The 23,973-nt window shown below is 43.3% G+C and overlaps 1 protein-coding gene across 4 annotated transcripts; it reads left to right on the top strand.

Annotated features, from left to right (window-relative positions):
* The first annotated feature begins 1,174 nt into the window (after positions 1–1,174).
* On the top strand, positions 1,175–22,356 carry Ak2 (adenylate kinase 2). 4 transcript variants are annotated; one of them, XM_048350814.1, is made up of 7 exons: positions 1,178–1,388; positions 10,651–10,776; positions 13,301–13,411; positions 13,526–13,620; positions 18,913–18,985; positions 20,026–20,221; positions 22,141–22,356. In XM_048350814.1, exons 1-7 carry the CDS (start codon positions 1,290–1,292, stop codon positions 22,143–22,145), a joined length of 705 nt encoding a protein of 234 aa, XP_048206771.1. In that variant the 5' UTR covers positions 1,178–1,289; the 3' UTR covers positions 22,146–22,356. The 4 variants fall into 4 exon arrangements, with proteins under 4 accessions (XP_048206773.1, XP_048206770.1, XP_048206771.1 ...); XM_048350813.1 differs by lacking the exon at positions 22,141–22,356 and having other exon boundaries at positions 1,176–1,388; positions 20,026–20,391; XM_048350815.1 differs by lacking the exons at positions 1,178–1,388; positions 22,141–22,356 and adding an exon at positions 1,852–2,206 and having other exon boundaries at positions 20,026–20,391.
* The last annotated feature ends 1,617 nt before the right edge of the window (positions 22,357–23,973 follow it).

Below are 23,973 nucleotides of genomic sequence, written 5' to 3'. Positions count from 1 at the left end.
TCGTGTATCCGAGGCAGGCACTCTTGCCACTAGGCTATATCCCCAGCCCTTAGCTTCCTTTCTGAAAAAAAAAAAATGGGTACAACAAACTCTTCTTCCTTCAAGGTCATTGGGAGGACCCAACAAAATCAAGGAAACACCCTGAAAGTCTGGTATAGAGATAAGAAGTGAATGTTAACCTCTGGGATGTACAGTAGAAATGGCTGGAGAGCAATTTCACTACTACATTGTAGGAAATAGTTGCTATGTGCCCGTAGGCCAAACATAATGGTTTCCTAATCACACTCTGTCTAAATTTAGGTCCAAAATGACCCTTGGGGCTAGATGAAACTTTGACACACCAAAAAAAGCTGTAGAAATGATTTCACTGTCTGAGAGTCATTTCTCTTGAGAAAAAGATCTTTTTTTTTCTTACTTTAAAAAGGTTCTTTTCCCCCTTTAAAAAGTAATATGTTTATGTATTACAAAATTCATCATAGAAATTCATTGGAAATATAAAGCCGCATGAAGAAGGAGAAACACTCCTCTGGTCACAGGACAGAGATCTCCACTTGTAATGATCAGACAAAATTGGAGTTTTGTTGTAACTGTAATTCTGTATCCTACAAATGAATATTTCCCAATGTGATTTAAGTAGTCACGCAATGAGAGAGATTCAGTATGCACATTTGTTGTGATTCATTTAACCCATCTCTTATTGTCAGACATCTAAGTATTGCTTGCTTTCTTTTTCTTCTTGTTTTGTTTGGGCTTTGGGTAGTAATCTGCATCTTTGTTACACAAAACTTAGTATGTATCATTATGTCCGGTGAATTCCTGGACCAACGTGTTTGTATGTGATACATATTAGCAAAGCGTAATTTTACCCATGACCCACGGGCAATTTCATGGGACCCGAACGGAGTTGCAGTTGTCATTAACTGTCAATTGCCGAACTAGAATCCCCAGTCCCGGCGGCTGCCGGCCTTCACGTTTTCCCGCCCACTCTGCACACAGGCCGCGAGCCTCCCGAGCACCCCGCCCCACTCAGTTCATGATGGCCCGCCTCTTCCTCACTCTAGAATCCGTTCTGTCCAATTAGAAGCAGGCTTCCTCAGTATCGACGAGCGATTGGTAAGCTGAACTGTCCGTTAGTTCTAGGGGCGGACCGAGCGGGCTGACGGACTCGGCGCCCAGCCAGTGTGCAGCCGGGGCGAGCGGGCCGTGCGTGGTGTGCGTGGCGCGCTGGCCTAGAAGCGCTGGACCTGGGAGGTGTGCTTGGCGGGTGGCCGTGAGAGGTTTTGGCGGACATGGCTCCCACCGCGTTAGCGACCGATCCCAAACCGAATTATCCTAAAGGCATTCGGGCGGTACTATTGGGGCCTCCCGGAGCTGGCAAAGGTACCCAGGTGAGTGTCCGGACTGGGCTTGGTGGTGGTGGAGCCCGAGAAACTCCAAGGTCAGGGCGGCCTGAGCCATGGAAAGCCCAGGATCTGGTTGTGGGCTGAGGCCTGGTGGGGTGGAGGGACTCGCCACAGTTGGTGAAGTGTTCAGGGGGCGGATCCAAATTGGAGGTCGGCAGGTTTGGGTTAGCCTTGTGGAGTTTGAAAGATCCTGCTTTGAGTAAAGTGAGATAAAGGATTTAAGTAAGGGCTGTTAGATGCCTTGGGGGTGGGGGTGGGGGATAATAAAGTGAAAGATTCTAGGGGTGGAGGAGCCCAGGGTTGAGGCTCAGGATTGCAAGCCACGTGGAGGCCAGAACTTCCAGAGTACCTGCGAGTTAGGATTGTCCTGAGTCAGGTTTACTCCCAGGCGTTAGGGATAGGAGAACTTTTCTGCTCATGATTAAAGACTGGGGGTGGGTGGAGGGCTATCTCCTGCACGTGGGGCAGAATGAGAGCTGGCAGGTACTGATTAGAGGTACTGCTGAGAAGAGTGAGGTGTGACCTGTGTGCGCTTTTTATGTTGGGGGGGGGGCGGGAAATGGGAGGAAACCCTAAGAATCTCCCTGTTTGTCTAGAAAAGTGCAGGTGGACGAATAGATCTGGTTTGTAACCTCCGGAGCCCTGAGGGTTTCCGTGTTTGAACCTTTGAATAGTGCCCAAATTAAGGAGGTTATGCGCATGATTATTACTGCTGGGATCAGTCTGAGGAAGGCTGGGCAGCTCAAGGTGACTCAAATGATTTGAGATGAGAAGGAACTTGAAATAACTTCCTGGATCAACAGGTAAGGAAACGGGTCTAGAGAAATCAACCGGCTTTCCCAAGTTAGTGAAATTGGTTCATTAACATGAAGCTAAATTTAGAAACTTTGGATCCCCAGAGGACTGGGGCCTTCTGCCCTAGTCAATTGCAGGGTTTCATTTGGGATCTGGGCTCTCTCTAGATCTAGGCCATAGTGGGGCCATAGATTAGGGTTCAGATTTATGACCCTATTTAGGATTCTCAAACCCATGGGTTGGGTTGGGTTGTTGATGTCACTTTTCTTGTAGGTCTGGGCTCTAAATGAGTGGTGACTGCTCTTTCCTGGCTCTTGCCAAGTTCCGAAGTCTGGGCAAACAACATCTTGCTCATATTGGGGCCCCCTGTGGCACACTGCTTGACACTTCTTGGGGTTAATGGAAACAGATGAATGACATGATTAATGGAGGGGATGAGTGTGACTTTGCTTTCTGCCTCCACACATTACATTAGGAGGGACCACTTTCCCAGGTCTGCCTGTAAACTGAGCTGCTGCTCTCTGGGACACCACCAGTACCTTACCCCCTTTGTACCCAGTGATGTCGATATCTCTTCTTTCCTGTTGCTGCCAACTTCTCTTATTAGGTAACCTGCAGCCTAGCGATGTTACACACCAGATTCTGTGGACTTGTGCTGTGACTAGAGAAGTACAAAACAAGATACTTCAAATGAGAGTAGTTTGAGTAGTTGTGAAATGAACAGCCCATCCCAATGCTGAGACAAGAGTTTTATTGTCTAGCAAGTTCAGTGACTTCAGAACCTCCATGTTCTTACCAGAAAACTAAAAAGTTCACAAGGATACTGGAAGGCCTAGAATAATACGTGTTCCACGAATCTTGTCTCCCTTATCTTTGTAACACATCTTCCCACCTCCAACTTTGATGTATTTCTTTATAAAAGCTGATTTATTAAAAGTTTTGAAGAAAATTACAGTTACAGGCTGGTTGACAAAGGTGTAGGAATGGTGAGAATTGTTCAGAGACAGCTTTGTGAAATGGAGGGATTAGAAGTGGCACTTAAGGATAGGGTAAGAGTTACAGAAGTCATTTAACCTAATTATGTACACCTCCCAAATCATAGAACAATAGGAATTCTGGTAATTGTGTTTAAAAAGTTTATAAGTCAGAGGTTGTAGAGGTCTGCAGCAGCATTTAGCCTGCAGACAACACCCCACACCCTCTAACTTTTATTATGAAGAGTTCTGAATGCACCAAAGGACAGTATAATGAGCCCCAGTAACCTTCAACTGGTGGTTATTGTCTCTCCCTACAAGTTACAAATTATGACAAGTCATTATACAGCAACTCGCAGGTACTATCACACATCATTTCAGAATCTCTGCAAGATAAATTCTTTTCTCAAAAAAAAAAAATGAAGTACAGATTGGGCACCATTAGATCATGCCTACAATCTGAGCTACTCAGGAGGCTGAAATCTGAGAATCATGGTTCAAAGCCAGCTGGGGCAGACAAATCCAATAGTCTCTCATTTCTGGTTAACCAACAAAAAGCCAGAAGTGGAAGTATATGTCTCAGATGTTAGCACTCCAGCTGTGAGTGAAAAAGGCCTAGCCAAAATACAAGAGTACTGATGCACTCCCAAACATACACATACACACACACACACACACACACACACACACACACACACACACCACATATAATATGTGCTCTAAAAAGTTAACTTTTTTGTTTTTATTTTTTCTTTCTTAAAAGTTAAGAAGTTTAAGCTGGGTGCTGATGGCTCACACTTGTAATCCTAGCTACTCAGGAAGCTGAGAACTGAGGATCATGGCTTAAAGCTGGCCTGGGCAGGAAAGTCCCATAGACTTTTATCTCCAATTAACTACCAGAAAACTGGAAGTGGAGCTGTGGCTCAAAGTAGCAGAGTGCTAGCCTTGAGCAAAAGCGCTCTGGGACAGCACCCAGGCCCTAAGTTCAAGCCCCATGACTGCAAAAACAAAAACAAAAACAAAAGTTAACCATTTTAATTGCAGGTAGCGTTCAAGTTTGTATTTGTCTTACAAATATGATCATTTGAACTCTCAAGTTTTTTTTTAATTTTTATTAAATTTTATTGACAAGGTGATGTACAGCGAGGGTACAGTTACATAATAAGGTAGTGAGTACATTTCTTGTCATATTTGTTACACCCTCCTTCATTTTTCTTTCCCTTCCCTAGTTCAGGTAAACATACATACAATATCCAGTGTACCAAAATCACATACAGTAACCACATGGGATATGCCAAAGGAATGAACTCTCAAGTTTTTATTTTCTCTTTTTCTATCCTATACATTTGTGGAAGAATCTAGTACGTCCTGGGAGTACTATTTCTTATTCTAGGAATTTTCAAATGTACCCTTGTTAGTATTTCACATCTGCCTCTGTCATAGTCTCTGCAATTACTTAGTTTACTGCTTATGCTTAATCAATTCAGGGTTTGGGTCCAATACCATAAGTGTCCATTAGGAAGCACCTGCTGACTGCTCACCTCTGGGTTGTTTGCAGATACTGTTACTCAGTTCCATGGTCCAGTCATTTGTTATAGATGACAAAATGGTTGGTGTCCTAATTCTACTGTTGGTTTTTTCAATTACTGGCTGAGATACTCTATCAAAAGAAATGTTCCTTTCTCTATTCATTTACCCAGTCTTACGGTTTGTATAGAAAAGGCAAATGCTTCATTTATTCCTTTTGTCAACATTCAAAATACTAAATTGACCATGGAGTGTTTTCACTTGTGCTGTGTAAAACCCTAGCGCTCTAGTTTCTCTTGAGAAATGAGACTGGGCAGCAGTGGGCCTCCATGCCAGTATGGCAGTAGTCCTTAGCAACGGAGTGGCAGTACTCGCCCTGTGCTTTCTGTCCCATATCCCCTCACTGCCTGTGGTTTGCATTAGACTTGGATTATTCGTTTTCATTGCCTACCTGACCCCCTTTGGCAAATGTTTGCAATCTTTGATGTAGAATCCCTAAGCTGGGGGTTAGTAACTGGAACCTACTCAGTGACATTTGTTTTCTTCCCAGTGCTACTTGCTGTTGTACCTATATAACTCAGTGTTCCATGTGTTACGTATGGGCATGACCGAGATCAGTTTTCCTTTGAAAACTCCTGATTTTAAAATAACTATTTGAAGGGCTAGAGGGATGGCTCAAGTACTAGAGCACCTGCCTAACAAGCATGAGTCCTTGACTTCAAACCCCAGTTTCACCAAAAAATAAAATAGCCATTTGAAAACAGTCTGTTTTTATATTTTTATAATTTAATTTTATTGTCAAGGTGATGTACAGCAGGGGGTTACAGTTACCTATGTAACGTAATGAGTACATTTCTTGTCAAACTCATTACCTCCTCCTTTTTCACTGTTTTTGAATTAATGTAATGTTTTAAAGTATCTAACTAAAATACTTGAGGTTATTTATTTGCTGGCACTCTTCCACCTAAGCCATACTTGCCAGTCTGATATTTTTACTTTGTTTCTTTCCCTCCTAGAATTGGGTGTTCCTATAGTGTGGCCAAAACCAAATGTATTTCTTAGCCACATGTAGTCGTGCATGCCTGTAATACCAGCACTCGGAATGTTGAAGCAAGTGGATCAAAAGTGAGATCCTGTCTTGAAAAAGAAATCATCTAGATACTACCTGAGAACACACGCACTCAATCATCAATTTTAAGAATGGGCCTTGTATTTGTATATTAAGCAAGTGCCTTGGGTGCTTATGATAGCACAAATGCTTCTTTTGATGGGCTTGATAATGCATCATTAAAAGCCGTAATATAAACCACACACACACGAGGTAGAAGGCACCATGTCCAACCATGAAGATGATAAAATAAAGCCCTGAAGTAGCTCAAAATACAGGCCAAAAGAGATGGATGGGGAAGATAAGACTTATAAGCAGAAACAAGGAAGGGAGTAAAGACACTGGAAAGGGAACCTGGCCACAGGTGGGTATAAGAAATGTGGCAAAAAGCACTCTGTTCCTTTTGTTATTTAAATATCCAGGTTCTCTTCCATAACACTTCTTAACAGCTATAACGAGACTCAAGTGTTGTCTTGGGAGTCTGTTGTACATTTAAGAATAAACTTGTGTTTTTACACACACAAAAAAAAGGAAGAAAAAGAAAAGAAACAAAATTTAGCTGGGGTGCAGTGGCTCATGCCTATAATCCTAGCTACTCAGGAGGCTGAGATCTAAGGATCACCATTCAGAGCCAGCCTAAGCAGACAGATATGCTGGTTAATTGGACTCTTTTCTCCAATTAGCCAGCAAAAAGTCAGAAGTGGAGGCTTGGCTCAAGTGGGAGGAGGCCAGCTATGAGCAAAAGGGCCTTGACAAAGCCCTGATACAAGTACAAGACAGGAGGGGGTATGGGGAGAGAGGAAAGAAAAAAGGAGAGAGGATTCAGAAGTTAAACCATAGCAAGCCAGTGTCTATTAGTACACGAAAGTTTGAAAAACACAAAGCCCCAAAGACTGCCTCTAGTGATTTTAGTCATTCCTACATCCTAAAACACTCTCCCACCACCCTCCCCAACTGCCAGGGTTCTTACAGGGTTGAGCCTGTCCTTTGAGCTCAGCAGCAGAGTGGTGACATGGACTCTAGACTCCCCTCAGTGTGGCCCAGCGGCCAGCCACCTATCCAGAGATGACCTAAAACGGAACACGTGCTAGATGCCTGCTGTACTGAATCAGAATCTGCATGTTAGCAACACTCCCTGCCCACCCCCCACCAGCCCTGGTGATTTAGAGTAGGAGAATCTGATGTAAAATGTTAAGTCTAAAGTGCTAAGGAACTACAATAAAGTTATCTCATCAGGCTCTCATAGTCTGCAAATAAAGGGTAACCTAAGAAAGACCATGGAAAGAAGTCTTGTATTTATTGAGTGCCTACTGCATGTCTGATATTTTTGTATTTTACTCCATTTACCTTCTTAAAAGTCCTATGATGTAGCTGTTGTCCCCTCTTGATTAGTGGGGAAGCTAACTCTTGAGAACTGAGTAGTCCGATATCACACAGCTATTGAAGGTCTCAGGATTCAAGTCCACCCATGTTCTCTGCAGTCAGTTCCATAGATCCCCACTTGGCCAGCTGGAAGTAAAGGAGTCTTGTTTCATGCCTCATCTCCGTACTGGTGTGTGTGCTTTATGCAGCTGTAGAACCCAGTCATCTAGAACAGTATATGAGTCCTGCAGTTTGGAGAATGATAACACTTGACCCGTTAGGTTCTGTTAGCACAGCTCTTCTCAGTGAGGTTTATGTATATTTTTTCTCCACGAGTAAGCCTGACCTGCAGATTGTTTACCTAAGGAGTTTTTTGTGTGTGTTTTGTTTTTGTTTTTTGTTAGTCATAGGGATTGAACTCAGGGCCTGGGTGCTGTCCCTGAGCTCGTTCCAGGCTAGTGTTGTACCACTTTGAGCCACAGCTCTACTTCCATTTTTTGGCGGTTAATTGGAGATAAGAAACTACGGGACTTTTCTGCCTGGGCTGACTTTGAACCTCCATTCTCAGATCTCAGTCTCCTGAGTAGCTAGGATTACAGGTGTGAGCTACCAGTGCATGGATTTGTGTACCCAACTCTTAACAACCATGTACAAGATTAGCATTCTCTGGGCATGTGGCCACAATGTCAGCATGATTTTCCACTGCATACATTAATTGTATAAGGGGGATTCCTTGTGCTGATTCCATAGATGCATTCACTGTACTTTGAACAGGCTCACCTCCTCTGTTACATACCCTTAACTGGCCTTTCTCCTTCCTGCTTTTCAGTGTTGGTGGATTTTATTATACTATCTACACATATGCATGGGCACACATGCATATATACCTTCCCCACCCCCAATATCATCTCTTTCCCCACTCCACCCACTGATCTCCCCCTCCCCTCCACCAGTCTCCCTTTTACATGTTAAGGTGCAGTTTACAGTGAGGGAAGGGGTGACACTGCCCAAACAGAAATATACTCTCTACCTGACTTACGTAACTGTAACCCCTTATATAACTAATCTGGTTTATGTAACTAACTGTACATTGCCTTTATAATAACAATATAAAAAATTTTTAACGATGCAGTTTGTCATGCCTTCTCATCTGAGTTCCATTTTGATCTGAAGGAATGTCTTCACTTGAATTAATCCATGAATCACAAACCAGAATTTCCTGCATTGAGGTCCATCTATTTACTTTCATGGTGTGCACCTAAGAACTGGTTTGAACTTGAACGTAGCTACTTACTTTCTAAAACAACTGAACCAGAAAGCTAAGCATGAGTTCCTTAACTGATTCAATTCCATGTGACTTCTGAAATCCCTGTTTTGCCACAACAAACCCGTGTTGAACCATTCAAGAATATCTTCCACTGTAACTATGCATCCAGATTTCTAGTCCACTAAACTATGAGCTCTTTTTGCAGTACTGGGTTTGATTCCCAGGACCCTGTACATGCTAGGCCACTAAGCTTTGCCACTAAGCTGTAGTCCTGGCTCAAAACTATGAGCTTTGAGAACAGGATCTATGTCTCCGGTTCATTTATTTCCTTGACTCTTTACAGGGTTTTTTGGAGAGACATTAGTAAATTATTTCTTTCCATGTAAGTAAGTAGAGGACTAGGGCAGGGGTGACTAACAGCTGATGTTCACTGAGGACTTAGATGCTGTGTGCTACATATGCCTACTGCCATAGCATCTTCTCGTCAGCTCAGTGATGACAGGCACAATTAGTGTGTCCATTTCAGAGGAAATTTGAAACCTAGAAAGGTAACGTGACTTCTCAAGTTATGTAGGGACTGGTGCACCTCTTGTCCAAGACTCAGGCATTTTGACTTTTTCTTTTTTTTCTTTTTGCCAGTCCTGGGGCTTAGACTCAGGACCTGAGCACTGTCCCTGGCGGCTTCTTCTTCTTCTTCTTCTTTCTTCTTTCTTCTTTCTTCTTTCTTTCTTCTTTCTTCTTTCTTCTTCTTCTTTCTTCTTTCTTCTTTCTTCTTTCTTCTTTCTTCTTCTTCTTCTTCTTCCTCTCCTGCTTCTCCTGCTTCTCCTGCTTCCTTCTTCCTTCTTCTTTCTTCTTCTTCCCTCCCAGTCCTGGGGCTTGGACTCAGGGCCTGAGCACTGTGCCTGGCTTCTTTTTGCTCAAGATTAGCGAGCCACAGTGCCACTTCTGACCTTTTCTATATATGTGATGCTGAGGAATCAAACCCAGGGCTTTATGTATACGAGGCAAGCACTCTTGCCACTAGGTCATATTCCCAGCCCTGTCCCTGGCTCCTTTTTGCTCAAGGCTAGCACTCTGTCACTTGAGCCACAGCGCTACTTCTGGCCTTTTCTGCTTCTGTGGTGCTGAGGAATCAAACCCAGGGCTTTGTGTGTACTAGGCAAGCACTCTACCACTAAACCACATTCCCAGCCCCTTGACTCTTAAGTTCATGCTTAGTGCAAAGTTATTCTAAGCCAGAGTTTAAGGCTAGACTATTAAACAGTGTGAGTCGAGAGACTATACTGCACAACTTGCCAAGTGTTCAACTAAGCCTCACAGCCATCTTCTGAAAAGATCCTGTTTTGCTTTATATCAAGCAAATAAGGAAGCTGAGCCTGTGTAAAGTTTGTGAATTGGCCAAGATAATGACTGACAAGGAAGAGGAGGAGCCCAAATTTGTCTAGAGTAAACCCTCATTCTTTTCCTGCCCTCCCCAACACTTTCCCCCTCCACCACCACCCCCACATTGGCTCAGTGGCTACTGTATAAGACAACAACTCATCCATTCCTGTGGCAACTATTCAGTATATTATGCACCATGCCTTGTGTCATATGTCATATATGTATGGTTTTATTTACGCTTTGTAACAACTATGTGAAGTGTTAGTAATACTCTGTATGTGCGCATGTGTGCCAGTCCTGGGACTTGAACTCAAGGCCTGGGCACTGCCCCTGAGCTTTTGTGCTCAAGGCTAGTGCTCTACCACTTTCAGCCATAGCTCTGTATCTGGCTTTTTGGTAGTTATTTGGAAATAAGAGCCTCAAAGGACTTTCCTTCCCAAGCTGACTTTGAACCATGATCCTCAGATCTCAGCCTCCTGAGTACCTAGGATTACAGGTGTGAGCCACCAGCACCTGATAATACTGCTATTTGTATTCCCATTTGTAATAGGGAAACTGGTCTGTCTTTGTCTAGTGGAAGCAGTAATAGTAGCTAATATTGACTTATTTTCTGTTAGCTATACTGTTTCAGGTATTTTACATGTGTTGTCATATATTTGTTACCATAATCCCATAATCATTTTACATGAGAAAATAAAGTAAGATAGATGAGCTCAGGCCTGATTTCACATAACCATGTATAAACATGGCAAGACCTTCATTCCCAGGCCCGTCTGATTCCAGGGCCTGCAGTATTAACTCTTAGCTTGGTTTTTGTGTTTTTCTTCACAGGCACCCAAACTGGCCGAGAACTTCTGTGTCTGTCATTTGGCCACTGGTGATATGCTGAGGGCCATGGTGGCTTCTGGCTCAGAACTAGGGAAAAAGCTGAAGGCAACTATGGATGCTGGGAAGCTGGTGAGTTTGGTTGTACAGTGAGTGCTGATTATCCTTGGAGTGCAGATCTGCACTGTCCAGTATCAAAGCTGCATTTCAGATGTTCACTAGCAAACACAGGCACAGAAGGTTTCCTCCTTCACAGAAAGTTACTGTAGAGGATCTTTTAACAAACTGGCAGATAATGTGAACTTTCAGACTAGCAAGTTACTTTGTTTATTCTGAATTTATGGTAATTTATTCACAATATTCTTTGAAGCTACTTTAATGCTTTTTAAAATACACCCAAATTAGCCAGGCACTAGTGGCTCACACCTGTAATCCTAGCTGCTCAGTAGGCAGAGATTTGATTATCGCAATTCAAAGCCAGCCTGGGCAGGAAAGTTCATGAGATTCTTATCTCCAATGAGCCACCAAAAAGCCAGAAATGGAGCTGTAGCTCAAGAGGCAGAGCACCAGGTTTGTGTGAAAAAGCCCGGGGACAGTACCCAGGCTATGAGTTCAAGCCTCCCCCAGCGCCCCCTCCCCCAACCACTCAAATTATAGTGTCAAAAATGAAACTGCTGTCTTAACTGCTTACTTAAGGAGAACAGTTGAAGGGTCACAGAAGTGTTAGTTAACTTCCTGTGGCTCAGTGTTGTGTCTCTGCCATAGAAGTTACTTGATCATTGTGACAGAAGCAGTCTTCCTGTTTGTGGACTATAATAGCATTTTCCCTTAGTTTTAGGCCAGTTGGTCTGATTAGACAAATACAGTGTATTGTCTGCTAATGCTTTGATTAGTGCCAGAGCTTAATTCTAATAGTTATTTTGTAACTTGACCTCTGGGAATCACTTTCAGAAGTCATTTTATGCTTGATCCTTTGCTTTTGTTTTGTTTTTTGACCATGCTGGAGATTGATCCCTGAACCCTGGGTCACTGGGAATATTTATTGAATAAGGTCCGAACTTCATTTTCATCCCCAAGTTATATCCTGTTAGGCTTCGAGGTACTATATGGAATGGTACCATTACCTGTCTGCCCACCCACCCATTGCTTTCTAGACTTCCCTTTATTTTAGTGAGGCCTTGAATTTTGGACTTTGGGTCTTGGCAGAAAATTCTGTTCTGAAAAAAATTGGGATGTGGCAATAAGATTGCTTATCCCCAGTCTTCATTTAGTAAGAGTTTGTACTTTGTCCCCACATTCATAGCTAGTTCTAAGAGATTAACAGCCTACCAATCCATATGATATAAAACAAGAACTTGTATTATTTTGAATGGCCAAAGAGATTGGTGCTGTCCCTGAGCTTTTGCTCAAGGCTAGCACTGTACCACTTGAACCACATTTCTACTTTGTTTTGTTTTGTTTTTTGGCCAGTCCTGGGGCTTGAACTCAGGGCCTGGGCACTGTCGCTGGCTTCTTTTTGCTCAAGGCTAGCACTCTGCCACTTGAGCCACAGCACCACTTCTGGCTGTTTTCCATATATGTGGTGCTGGGGAATCGAACCAAGGGCTTCATGTATATGAGGCAAGCACTCTTACCACTAGGCCATATTCCCAGCCCCCACATTTCTACTTTTGACTTTTGGTAGTTAACTGAAGATCAAAGAATCTCACAGACTTTCCTTTCCAAGCTGTTTTTCAACTGGGATCCTCAGATCTCAGCCTCCTGAGTAGCTAGCATTGTAGGCATAAACCACTAGTTCCCAGCTTTCCTGAGATTTGTAGGGAGGCTCAGAAGTATACTGGACAGGGAAGGCAGGCATGGTGGCACACACTTGTAATCCCGGGTCTGTAGGAGGCACACATAGAACTTCAGTCTGGAGCTGGTCTAGGCAAAAAGCACAGGTCTTCATGTATGTCCAGCATTGCCCAAATGTGTGACAAGCATACATCTCAATCATGATACTGTTAGCCTAGTAAAAATTGTGGCTCCAGGAGAGTTAGTACCTTCCTGCATTCTGGTCAGTCCCAGCTCCAGTTCTCCTCAGGTAATTTTCCTGCCATTGCCCTCACCTTCCTTGTGACTTGAGAATAGCTGGTTGTCAAAATCAGCTGTAATCTTGTGTTTAAGACTGATTTAGTGGCAGGACCTGTGGCATAGAGCTCTCTTGGTAGGGCAATGGAGTCCCTCTTCCCTCACCAGCTAATTGGAACACAGGAGAGTTTCAAGAGAAGTGATTATATATATGGCAGATATGGAAATCCTGCCGCTGGGCTTGCAAATTGGGCCTGTATTGGGCAACTTTGCGTCACCGTGACCAGATTAACTTAAAGGAGGAAATATTTATTTTGGCTCATGGTTTCAGAGGGTTCAGTCTAAGGTTACTTGGCTTCATCATTTCTGGGCTGCTACTGGCAGAACAAGGTAGAGAAAACATGATGGAGCACGGCTGCTAGGAGAAGGGAAAGGAGCACAGGGAGGAGAGAGAGTCAGAGGGAAAGAGAGAGAGAGAGAATTTACGTCATGTAGTAATTAGGTTATACACACACAAACTTGATCCTGGGCTAATATCACCTAATACTAGATTTCACCTCATGGCTGCTTTGTTCTTAACTTCCAGGTGAGTGATGAGATGGTAGTGGAACTTATTGAGAAGAATTTGGAGACCCCTTCATGCAAAAATGGCTTCCTTCTAGACGGCTTCCCTCGGACTGTGAGGCAGGCTGAAATGGTGGGTAGTTTATGTTTGTATCACATGCATAAAAGCAAACTCGGGCCCTTTTCTCTTAATTCCTTTGATAGCTACAGGTCTGGTAGCTTATGTGGGTCAAACACTCTTTTACAGCTTGATGACCTCATGGAGAAGAGGAAAGAGAAGCTTGATTCCGTGATTGAGTTCTGCATCCCAGACTCCCTGCTGATCCGGAGAATCACTGGAAGGTACCTGCCCCCGAAGGTCTCTCCTCTTCATGCTTCTTCAGACATTTATCAGATTATGAAAATTGCTCTTGCCTGATCCCAGCCATGAAGCTAAATGCCATGTCAACACAGATTGGTCTTATTTGGTGACTGGAGTGTGACATGGGATGTGGGGATATGGGAAGCAGAGTATGAGATTTGAAGTCAGACAGGCACATTTCTTAACCTGTCTAAGGCTGTTTCCTCATATGTAGAATGCAGTTAATAGTACTTGCCTCAAGGAATTGTGCATATGTTAGATGACATAAAGTGTACAGATCAGCGTTTTGCTTACAATCAATATTAAGAAATGTCAAATTCCTTTCCAGTGTGTGTCTCTGTTCTACTGCTCTCTAAATCTGGCTTCAGTTGGAGCTGCCATACTTTGCCATTAGATTTTTATTAATTACAAAAATAATATGATTATCTACATAAAGTTTAGGAAGTGGAGGAAAAATATTTTCTTAGCATAGCCACCTTATTTTTTTGTGTGTTTTTCTCTATAATAGTTGGTATGCAGCATAGAAATGCTTTTGCTTCTGAAAAAGTTTATTCTGAAGGACTGCTTTGGGCTGTTACCTCTACCCTATTTCTCTCTGCACTCTGACATATACTTTGTGCCTTCCAGAAATATGTCGGAAGCTCCAAACCACTAATGGACCTTTGTACTCTTCTTTATTATGAGATGTAGCTTTTTTTTTTAAGCTCTTTTTATTTTAATGAAGTCTCAGCCCACCATCTTGAATGTTATTTTTCAATTGTTTCCTATTTCACAGTATTAAGTGAAGCTTTCTTGATTCTTTACTTGGCATATATTTTTGCTTCTTTTAACCACTATTAAATGAATGCTATGACCACATTAGATGGTGTGTTGATTTTGGGTTATTTTATAGCAATAGTGAATAGAACCCAAGGCCTTATGCATGCTAGACAAGTGCTTCATCACTTGAGCCATGCTCCCAGTCATTTCATTTATATTTTGTTTTTGAGATAGGGTTTGCTAACTTTGCCCAAACTTGCTTTCTCTTCCTCTGTCTCCAAGTATCTGGAATTATAAGGGTGTGCTATCATGGTTGGCTAATTTTTTAACTTAATTGAAAGAAAATGCCTTGGGGCTGGGAATATGGCCTAGTGGCAAGAGTGCTTCCCTCATATACCTGAAGCCCTGGGTTCGATTCCTCAGCACCACATAATAGAAAAGGCCAGAAGTGGTGCTGTGGCTCAAATGGTAAAATGCTAGCCTTGAACAAAAAGAAGCCACGGACAGTGCTCAGGCCCTGAGTCCAAGCCCCGGGACTGGCCAAAAAAAAAAAAAAAAGAAAAGAAAATGTGTTAAACTATTACTTTGATTTTTGTTATAAGATTGCACAACTTTTCCACAGTGTTGGTATTCCATACCTTCAAGGATAGAAGCAGACATGTGAATAGACAGTGGAGTGAATATGAAAGGTGTTATCTTGCAAGGTTGTGTAGAAATACAATTCTGTCTGCTTTATGTTAATTTTCTTTTCAAATGTCCCAATTGACTTCTTCAATGCTGGCTTTTGTTTCTTGGTGCCCCTGTTAGACACAGAGAAGACAAAGTTAATGTAGGCTAAGAAATAGTAAGGCCGACAATAAGGATGTCATTAGACCTGGGGTCCCTGAAATTCAAAGCTGATGTTAACAGAACCAGGCAACACTGGGGACCTTTGACTGGATAGATCCCACATCCTGAGGACCTACTCCTTACATAGTACAATATTAGCCCTGAGGTCAAGGACTAGGACAAACTCAAGAACAGAGGTGAGGAATGCCACAGAAGGCCCTTGAAATCATTTGATGCATTATAGGACAGACATGTATTTTCTTTGGCTCTTGGCTCAACTGCCCATCATCCATCTGCCTGTATTGATAATTGTATATGACCTGCAAATGGTCCTTGGCAGAAAACAGATTCCCCACCCCAGCAAAAAATAACAAAGTGACGCCCATCTCTGACTTCCAAGAGTCATATATGAAATCTGGATTGTTTGGGATTTGGTCCAGTAGCAAGTCCAAGATTAGAATCTGAGGACTGGTAAGGAAGCCCGCCTAGGAGCAATGTAACATGAACTCAGCCTTAGTGGCTGGAGAGAATTTCAGTGGAGTTTTCCCAAAGAGGAATAGAAACCAAAATGAATATGGGTTGGAAGCTAGTACTAGGTATTTCAACCCTAAATCCAAGGAGTATTCTAGGGGCTGGGAGGGAGTATGAGGACTTAGCAGATCTCTAGGCTAAAAAGACTTGACAAAGAGCTCTGCCATCATGGGATAACTTCGAGTTAGGTATTGGAGAAAATACAGCATTAAAGAACATTACCTTGGTGCTGGCATATAAACTAACTTGAGAGAATCGCTAGTGATCCACATGAAGTGATGGAGGCCTGTGACTGATTGAGGGAGTGGACAGTTTCCGAACAAGTTGCAGGATTGAGTGGAGGAGGGAAGGGAAAGACTTGGTCCCTCAGTTTGCGAATGAGTGGTTTAGTGTGATGCTTCCCCCACAGAAAAGGACTCACTCTTTCACAGGCCATGCCACAGGAGTGAAGGTGGTTTTATTTTTTTCCAAGTTTATCTAGCAGATGAATGGCAGGGAAACCCGCTTTCTGCCTCTCCTGCTCTACTGTACTGATACAATGGTCAGAAGAAAGTGAGACCAGTACTAGTCAGTTTCATATGGGTCTTGAGTCTCAGGAAATAAGGACCTCACTCTAGCAGTCTTCTGAAATTGTCTGTGGCCTCACTTTTAATAATTTTGAACCATTGTTTTGTTACTTATGTATGGCTATAGTTTTATTTTTTGCAATAATCAGTATTGACTCTGGTATCACTATCCTGGTGTCTGGTTTCATCCAGCTCACTTTGTGGATGAGAAAATGAGCCTAAAGTGTCAGGGGTGTAGGCAAAATTGCAGCCCATCTTTTCTTCCATTTCCAGTCCAGGCCCTGTGTCTCTTGAAGCTGCTATAGTTACTCATAAGACCAGTCCCATTTTGAGAACTTGGAAACTGGGCTGGCTTGCTTTCCTCTACTTTCTATTTTTATTATTGGGAAAGAGCAATATATTGTGTGTAATCAGAGTACTGAGGGATTAAAGGAGTTCACAAGCCATAGCATAGAGATGCAGAGAGGAGAACTGTATTTGTTGCGGCTGCCCAGTACCCTTTCAGAAGGTAGAGAAATGTCATTGTCCATCAAAGGGCCTCAGGTCCCAAGGAACAGCAGATACGCCCAGCAGCCTGTGCTCTCCCTCTCCCTGGACCTCCAATGGAGAACCCTTCTGAAAGGCTGTGCCAAAGAAACCCTACCAGGGACTCTATAATCATTGAGCCCACCTCACTGTATGGAACTTAGTTACACACCTGCTCACTCTTAGTTCTTTTTTGTGGGGTGGGGAAAGTGTTGGTTTGGGTACCAGTACTAAGCTTGAACTCGGTGTCTGGACACTGTCCCTTCTTGGTGGTTAATTAGCAATAAGCGTATTGCAGTCTTTCCTACACCTGGGCTGGCTTCACACTGTGATCCTCAGATCTCAGTCTCCTGAGTAGCTGGGATTACAGGCATGAGCCATCAGCAGCTGGCTCAGGAGAGCTTATTTCTATATGTCACCTTGTGTTCTTCCCCTACTTAACTCTTTCAATAACTGGATCATCTTGACACCTCCTATAAGGATGCTGTGATTAAAATGCAATTATCACATTTTACTGCTAATGCGATAGGATTAAATACAATTTCCCAACGGATGTGCTAAGACATTGTTCCCCCTCGGCCATCCGAACAACTGGGCAGGCCTAGAATGGCCATGGCAGGCCCCACTGAAAAATGTACATATGCATGACAAGAGGTGGAAACACCTTCATGAGTGCAGTCCTTCATTCACTTCCAGCTTGGTGGAAGTACACATGCAAGCAAGCCTGGCAGCTAAGCAGAGTTTGGCTTGCCTCATTCCCTTCTCAAGTTTCTGGTCTCCTGTGTGTGACCATCCTCAGTCAGGAACATGGGCTTGCTGCCTAAGAGGGTTCAGCAGCATATCCTCAGTGTCGAATGAATGGCTGTTCTTGGGCTGTGCTTTGCCTGCCTGTTTCTCACACTCATCTTAAATTCCTGGGCCCAAATATTCTCCCACCTTGGCCTCCTGAGAATCTGGAACTACATACGTGAACAACCAGGCCTAGCTTCATGATTTGTTTCTTTTTATTTCCTTTTTTTTTTTTCCTCCCAGTACTAGCTTGAACTTGGGGCCTCACGCTCTTATCTTTTTTTGCTCAAAGCTAGTACTCTACCACTTGAGCCATACCTTCACTTCCAGCTTTTTGATGGTTACCTGGAGTTAAAAGTCTCTCTGATTTGTCTATATAGTATTCAAATCTCAGCCTCCTGAGTAGCTAGGATTATAGGCATAAGCCATCAATGACCAGCTCATTATTTGCTTAATATGCCCTTTTTCCTAATGACTTGAACATTGGCCCAGAATGGATAAGCTGTCCTTGATCTGTGTGATCTCAGAGGCATTCTGCATTGTCTAGTGTCCATATTTGCATCTACAAAACATTTTTTTTTGTTAATGCCAGTCTTCTTTTATAATCAAACTAGGTTAGAAAATAGGATTAAGCCAGGTACAGTGGTATATTCAGCTACTTGGAAGCCTGAGGCTAGAGGATCATTAATTTGAGGCCAGGCTGGGCAATATATAGCACAGTCTCAAAAGAACAGAAAGGAAGAAACAGTAGGCTATCTTCCTCTGTCTCCTGTCCCCGTAGCACGTTGTAAGCAGTCTCTGTAAAAGGGTTTTCACATTGGTTGTAGTCACTTACCTCTGCAACTGTCTCTCCACCTTAAGCTCTGCTGGAGAACACATTGCAGTTCATTGGTTTCCTGACCCCTAGATATGGGTTATAGTTGGAATTAGACTAGGACGGAGTGAATAGAGTAGGTGGCTATGTGAGGCCAGCACCAGAGTTCCTTCTCTCAAGTGCTGAATTAGGCAGTAAAGCCAGCAGCTTGCCTTTTCAGACATTCATTATAATGCTGGGTGAAAGCAGAAATCCTACTCTTCTGTTGGCAGAGTTATTGGCCTAGTTATTTTCCTAAGCAAGGTCAGTTATTTTCCTAAGTGAGGGGTGTCGATAGCTGGATTCTCTGTTGGGCAAAAAGTCTTCCCATCCAGTTTCTGTCTGTACTTGTCATGCTGGAGACTCTAGGGTGCAGAGGAACTTCCAGGCAGCCTGACTCATGATCACTTGCTGTCTTTCAGGCTGATTCATCCCAAGAGTGGCCGGTCCTACCACGAGGAGTTCAACCCCCCAAAAGAGCCCATGAAAGATGACGTATGTAAACTCGGGACTGGAAATTTTATTTCTTCCTTTACTGTTTTCTTTCTTTTCTTTAAACAACAAACAAAATGTCTCCTCTTCTCTTGTACCAATATTACTGACTTAATCATGAAAAAGTATTCTTATCAACTAAATCCCATGGCTGTAACAGCTCTCTGTAGTGTCTCCCAGGTACGTTATTGTTTGACCTCAGAGCAGCTTCCAGTGCCAGCTGTTTACCAGCATCCAGGTTGTACTGTCCTCTCCCCAGAACTGTCCTTTTCTGGCACTGTAGCCCCCTAAGCTGTCACCTCATCAGAAGGTTGCTAAGAAACTCAGAATTAGAGGAGAGGAATAGTACTGAAGAGAAGCTTATTGACCCATCCTGCTCCATAATATGCTCCTATATTCCAGAGACCACTGTGCTGGTACCTAGGTTCTCATACATGCTCAGTGAACCATTTACTCCAAGGAGTGCATGTGATCTGTTTGGGAGCATTCAGGCAATAGTGAGAATTTTCCCAGTTCACCTATGTCATATGAGACAAGTTCATCAGGTCATCCAGGCTTTCTAAATACATGTTCCAAATCCATGATGTCAACTTAGTCACATCTTACAACATTGCTAATTCTACCATTCCTCTTCTTGCCTCTTTTAGAATGCTAGTGAATGTTGCTTTAATAACCTTGCTAAATATTTAGACAACTAGGATTACACTTGCTAATGCAGCTCTGAATAGAGGCCTCCATTTTCTTTCTTCTGACCTTGGGAGTATTTGTCTTGGAAGCTAAACAGCCTGAGCCCAGAACTGTTAGAGAGAATTGCCTTCCTTCCTTGTGAGTACCTTTTCCTTGCAGTTGCTGTTTCTCCCTGACTTCTCTGCACCAGCTGGTCTGCTTCTGAGAGTAGCACAGTTCTTTGTTGGAAGGGTCTAGCTTATGTGTATTTGCTCTTGCTGGACTAGAATGGTGCCATCTGGCATCTGCTTCTGGCAGAGGTAAGGAAAGCTTGGTAATAGTCCCAGCCTTTCACTCTCCCTGCATCTTATTCTCAGATCACCAGGGAACCCCTGATCCGGCGATCGGATGATAATGAGAAGGCCTTGAAGATCCGCTTGGAGGCTTACCACACTCAGACCACCCCTCTTGTGGAATACTACAGTAAACGGGGAATCCACTCTGCTGTTGATGCATCTCAGACTCCAGATGTCGTGTTTGCCAGCATCCTAGCAGCCTTCTCCAAAGCCACATGTAAAGACTTGGTTATGTTTATCTAATGTTGGGGGTTCAAAAAGGAATTTCTTCTTCCTATCTCTACTGAGGGAGCGGGCAGAAATGGCAAGGTAGGCAGAGGGAAGCTTCCCTACTTAGGCTAGCAAAAATACCTTTGGATGTATTGATTAAAAAGCACTTACTTGATACATCTTTGTGTGTGCCACTCTCATCTCATCTGTGTGTACAGTATGAGTACTTATTTACTCCTACTTTCTATGTCTTGGTCTAGATTGCTTTTCAAGCTATATACTTCTTTAGCAGCATTGTCTCAATTTTCTTTTCTTTTTTTTTTTTTTTTGACTCAAGTAAATCCCAGGCACCATTGTTCCAAAACCTCAGTATGTACCCCATCTCCCAGCTGGCTACAAGTCCAGAGTCGCAGTTCCTGATGCTCATTGTTAGCAGGGAAGTCCACTTGTTGTCGGCCTTCAGTGAAAAACCATGAGTCATTGAGTGGAAAGGGTCATTAATTTTTCCCCCCAAAAGAAAGAAAAAAGACACATTACACATTCCAGAAATTACTAGGTATCACAGTATAAAGAGCTAGGCCAAAATGGAATATTTCTGTGATCCACATCATTTGGGGCTTTGATCTGAATTCAGCCAGGTGAAAGTCCTTTGGAGCTGAGACTATCTTCTGGCTATCCAGGCTGGACCTCTGAGAACAGCCAAGTCCACTTCTCCAAAGACAGCACCAGTTAAGTGTGTTTGCTTTTGTTTTTAATGTTCACCTCTGTTGCCAAGGGTGAGTAAAACAGTGATTTGGAGGTGATGGATTCTAGGATTTGTTTTGATGAGAATTTATTCTAAGCCAATCTGAGTCCAGGATATAAAACTCAAATCAGATGTGTCTCTTCTAAACACAACCCTTCTTTCAGATCCAACCCTTCACCCCTTATTTCATGATGGTGGGCACTAGAGACTCCCCAAGAAAAGACCACTTAATGAGAGAAGCCAGTTTCTCATAACCTGAGCTCCCTGTCTATTAAGCATGTCCCAAGTCCATGCTATGCAGTTTGGTTTGGCTTGTGATAAACAGATGAACAGGCCCTGTGAAAAGCCTTAAAACCCTGTGGCCTCTGGAAAAACCATTAGAAAGTCAATGGCACATCCAGTAAATGACCCCGCCTGCCTCAGCATAATCTACTGCTGACTCGGTGCAGTGGACTCTTAACAGGCCTGGTCCTCATCTGACCTGAGCTCCCCTGCTCTCTGTGACTGCCAGAGGGTTTGTCCTTTATCTACATGGAAAGTGGCTGTGGGTATGTGGCCATCTTGCTTCCTTTTTTTGCCTATCCAAGTTCAATGTCTGCTGCCTCTGCCTTGCCTTGTTTCCCTGGCTTTAAGTTAACTCCACCCACTCTTAACAGAAACCCTGTCTGGCTTTCGTGTATTTCTGGGAAGCACTGAAACTGCTGGGAATGGGGGTAGGAAGAGGAGTGAAACCAAAACTATCAGCTGTGCCTGTAGGAGTGTGGGATCCTTTCCAGGGTGAGGGCGACCTTCCCTTTGACTAGGTGGGGATGGTTGCAAGCACTCTGGTCTGAAAGATGGGGACCCTGACTGTTTGTTACTTGAGTGTACATGATCCTTGCCCAAGTATTTATCATTCTGTCCAGGTACATTTACATGTGCAGGCATGCACAGACATGTGCATGTGATGTGTGGGCTGCAGGTGAGAACTAGAAAATCATAGGGGGTACATTTGCCCTTGAGGTAGTTAGAATGATATTTTGTGCGTCATCTAATTGCAGTCTTAACCTCCCCAGGCATGAGACTTTGACCTGGCAGAGAAATGTCCAATGTTGAATGCATTTGGTTGCATGCCAGCCTTTCCTGATATTTACTTGGTTCTTAAAAACTCCTTTTGTTCTCTCTTGTTTCCTCTATTTCAGCTTAGTAGCAGAAGGCCAGGCAAGACTGCACCACTGCTCATCACCCCGCGGCGTGATCCCTGCTCTTAGGTGCTGAGTAGAAGGGAAGGGTGCTCGGGGGGAAAGGGGAGGGGTGGTGAGGGACTCAGAGATAATTTGGAAGAGCAGTGCTGCTGTAGTGAATGGGGTTTTCTTACACATGGATGGGAGTTTTAAAAGTATAAAGAAAGATTAATTTTTTTTTTAAACACTGTGATTGGAGGGGGTGGATACAAATAGGGAGATACAGTATTATAAGCAATTAGGGTTTGTTTACTCTGGATTGGTGACAAATGTTTTTAAAGCCAATGCTCTTAAAATCAGAACCTCATGGACTGCTCCACCAAGAACACAGAAAATGAGACTGTGGTCTTGCCTGTCCTATAGCTCGGAACAGGGAGCATTTGACTATGGACATCATAGGATCCAAATATCATCTCTACATTTGCAAAAGATAAAGGATGTATTTGTGCAGGTGATGGCTCAGCAAATCAAGTTTACTAAAATTATGAGGGGCAAGAGACCAGTTCCACTCCTGTCTCCTGACTTGCCAGTCTACCTGCTCTCGTGACATAGCTCTCAGCAGCCGCCTCAAGTCTTACTGAATTTTATCATGGTGTGTGAAGCAACCTTTTTAAACAAATAAGGGCTAGAGTGTAGCTCAGAGGCAGAGGACTTGCCTAGCGTGTGCAAGGACCTGGAATGATCCCCAAGACTGTGAAGAAAAGCAGAACAACAAATGAGCAAGTGTCCTAAACTATATCATCCAAAGATTGTCCTTTCCATCCTCAAATCCTGTGACCGGGATCTCTCGACAGCACTGTGATGTATTCTTTTCAACAAGGTGCCTTTCTTAACTCACCAGATGCTGCCTTGTTTGGCCCCTAAGTCAATAAAGAATGTTAAAAATTTGTATCCCCTGTTGTGGCTTTTTTTTCCCCCCCCCCAGCGAATGACACTAAGAAATGACACTAAGTTGTGGACCTGGCTTGGACACACTATCTCATGGTCCCTGGCAGCTGCGTGCTGTGAGGTCTATTGTGCTTCTGAGGAGAGCCTGTACCTTTGTGACCATAAGCTCTCCATGGGCTTTCCTTGAGCCCAGACAATGTACCTTGGTCTAATGGAGACAACACCGTGATTAGAGTTCAAGGAACTCAGAAAAACTCCCAGCACTGCTCCAGGTTTTTTTTGGTTTTGTTGTTGTTTGTTGTTGTGATGATGGTGGTGGTTGTAGTTTGGTGTGTATGTATCTTTCACATATGTATGCTCATATTGGGACTTGAACTTGAGGTCTCACACTCTCAGCCTTCTCATGGCTGACTTCTTAATGAGCCATGCCTCCCAACCAGCTTTTTGCTGGTTAATTGGAGATGGGTTCTCACAGACCTTTCTACCTGGGCTTGCCTGGAACCACGATGCTCCAAGTCTCAGCCTCCTTAGTAGCTAGGATTACAATTGTGAGCTACAGGCATGAGCTACTGGCATGCTGCTTCTACTCGTTTCCTCATCTGAAAAAGACTGGTGATACCACCCTCTCAGACTTACTGGTATTACATGGAGTTTATAAAGAGAAACTCTTAGCTTGGTGCCTGCCACATAACAGTAGATAAGTGTTAGTTGGATTGAACAAATATCTGCTCCCTGCCAAGCTGATAATTTTGGAATGGACAGTTGTATACAGCCTAGAAAACCAGTGTTGGTGACCTCTAAGCAGGTCTTCATTTACCTTTTCAGCTGCTATTTTCACAGCCTTTGGTTTCTACTTTGCATATCTTGGTTTAAATGCATTTACTTCCCAGAAGAAACAAATTT

The sequence above is a fragment of the Perognathus longimembris genome, chromosome 7, assembly GCF_023159225.1.
Source record: "Perognathus longimembris pacificus isolate PPM17 chromosome 7, ASM2315922v1, whole genome shotgun sequence".
In the NCBI taxonomy this organism is placed as follows: Eukaryota; Metazoa; Chordata; class Mammalia; order Rodentia; family Heteromyidae; genus Perognathus; species Perognathus longimembris.
Note: the sequence above shows the minus strand (reverse complement) of the source record. Positions and strands in the feature narration are given on the sequence as shown.

Coding starts and splice junctions, on each gene's coding strand:
- Ak2 (XM_048350813.1), top strand. CDS start 1,290: ATGGCTCCCACCGCGTTAGCGACCGATCCCAAACCGAATTATCCTAAA. Junction 13,621..18,912: donor ATCCGGAGAATCACTGGAAG/GTACCTGCCCCC, acceptor GCTGTCTTTCAG/GCTGATTCATCCCAAGAGTG. Junction 18,986..20,025: donor AAGAGCCCATGAAAGATGAC/GTATGTAAACTC, acceptor TCTTATTCTCAG/ATCACCAGGGAACCCCTGAT.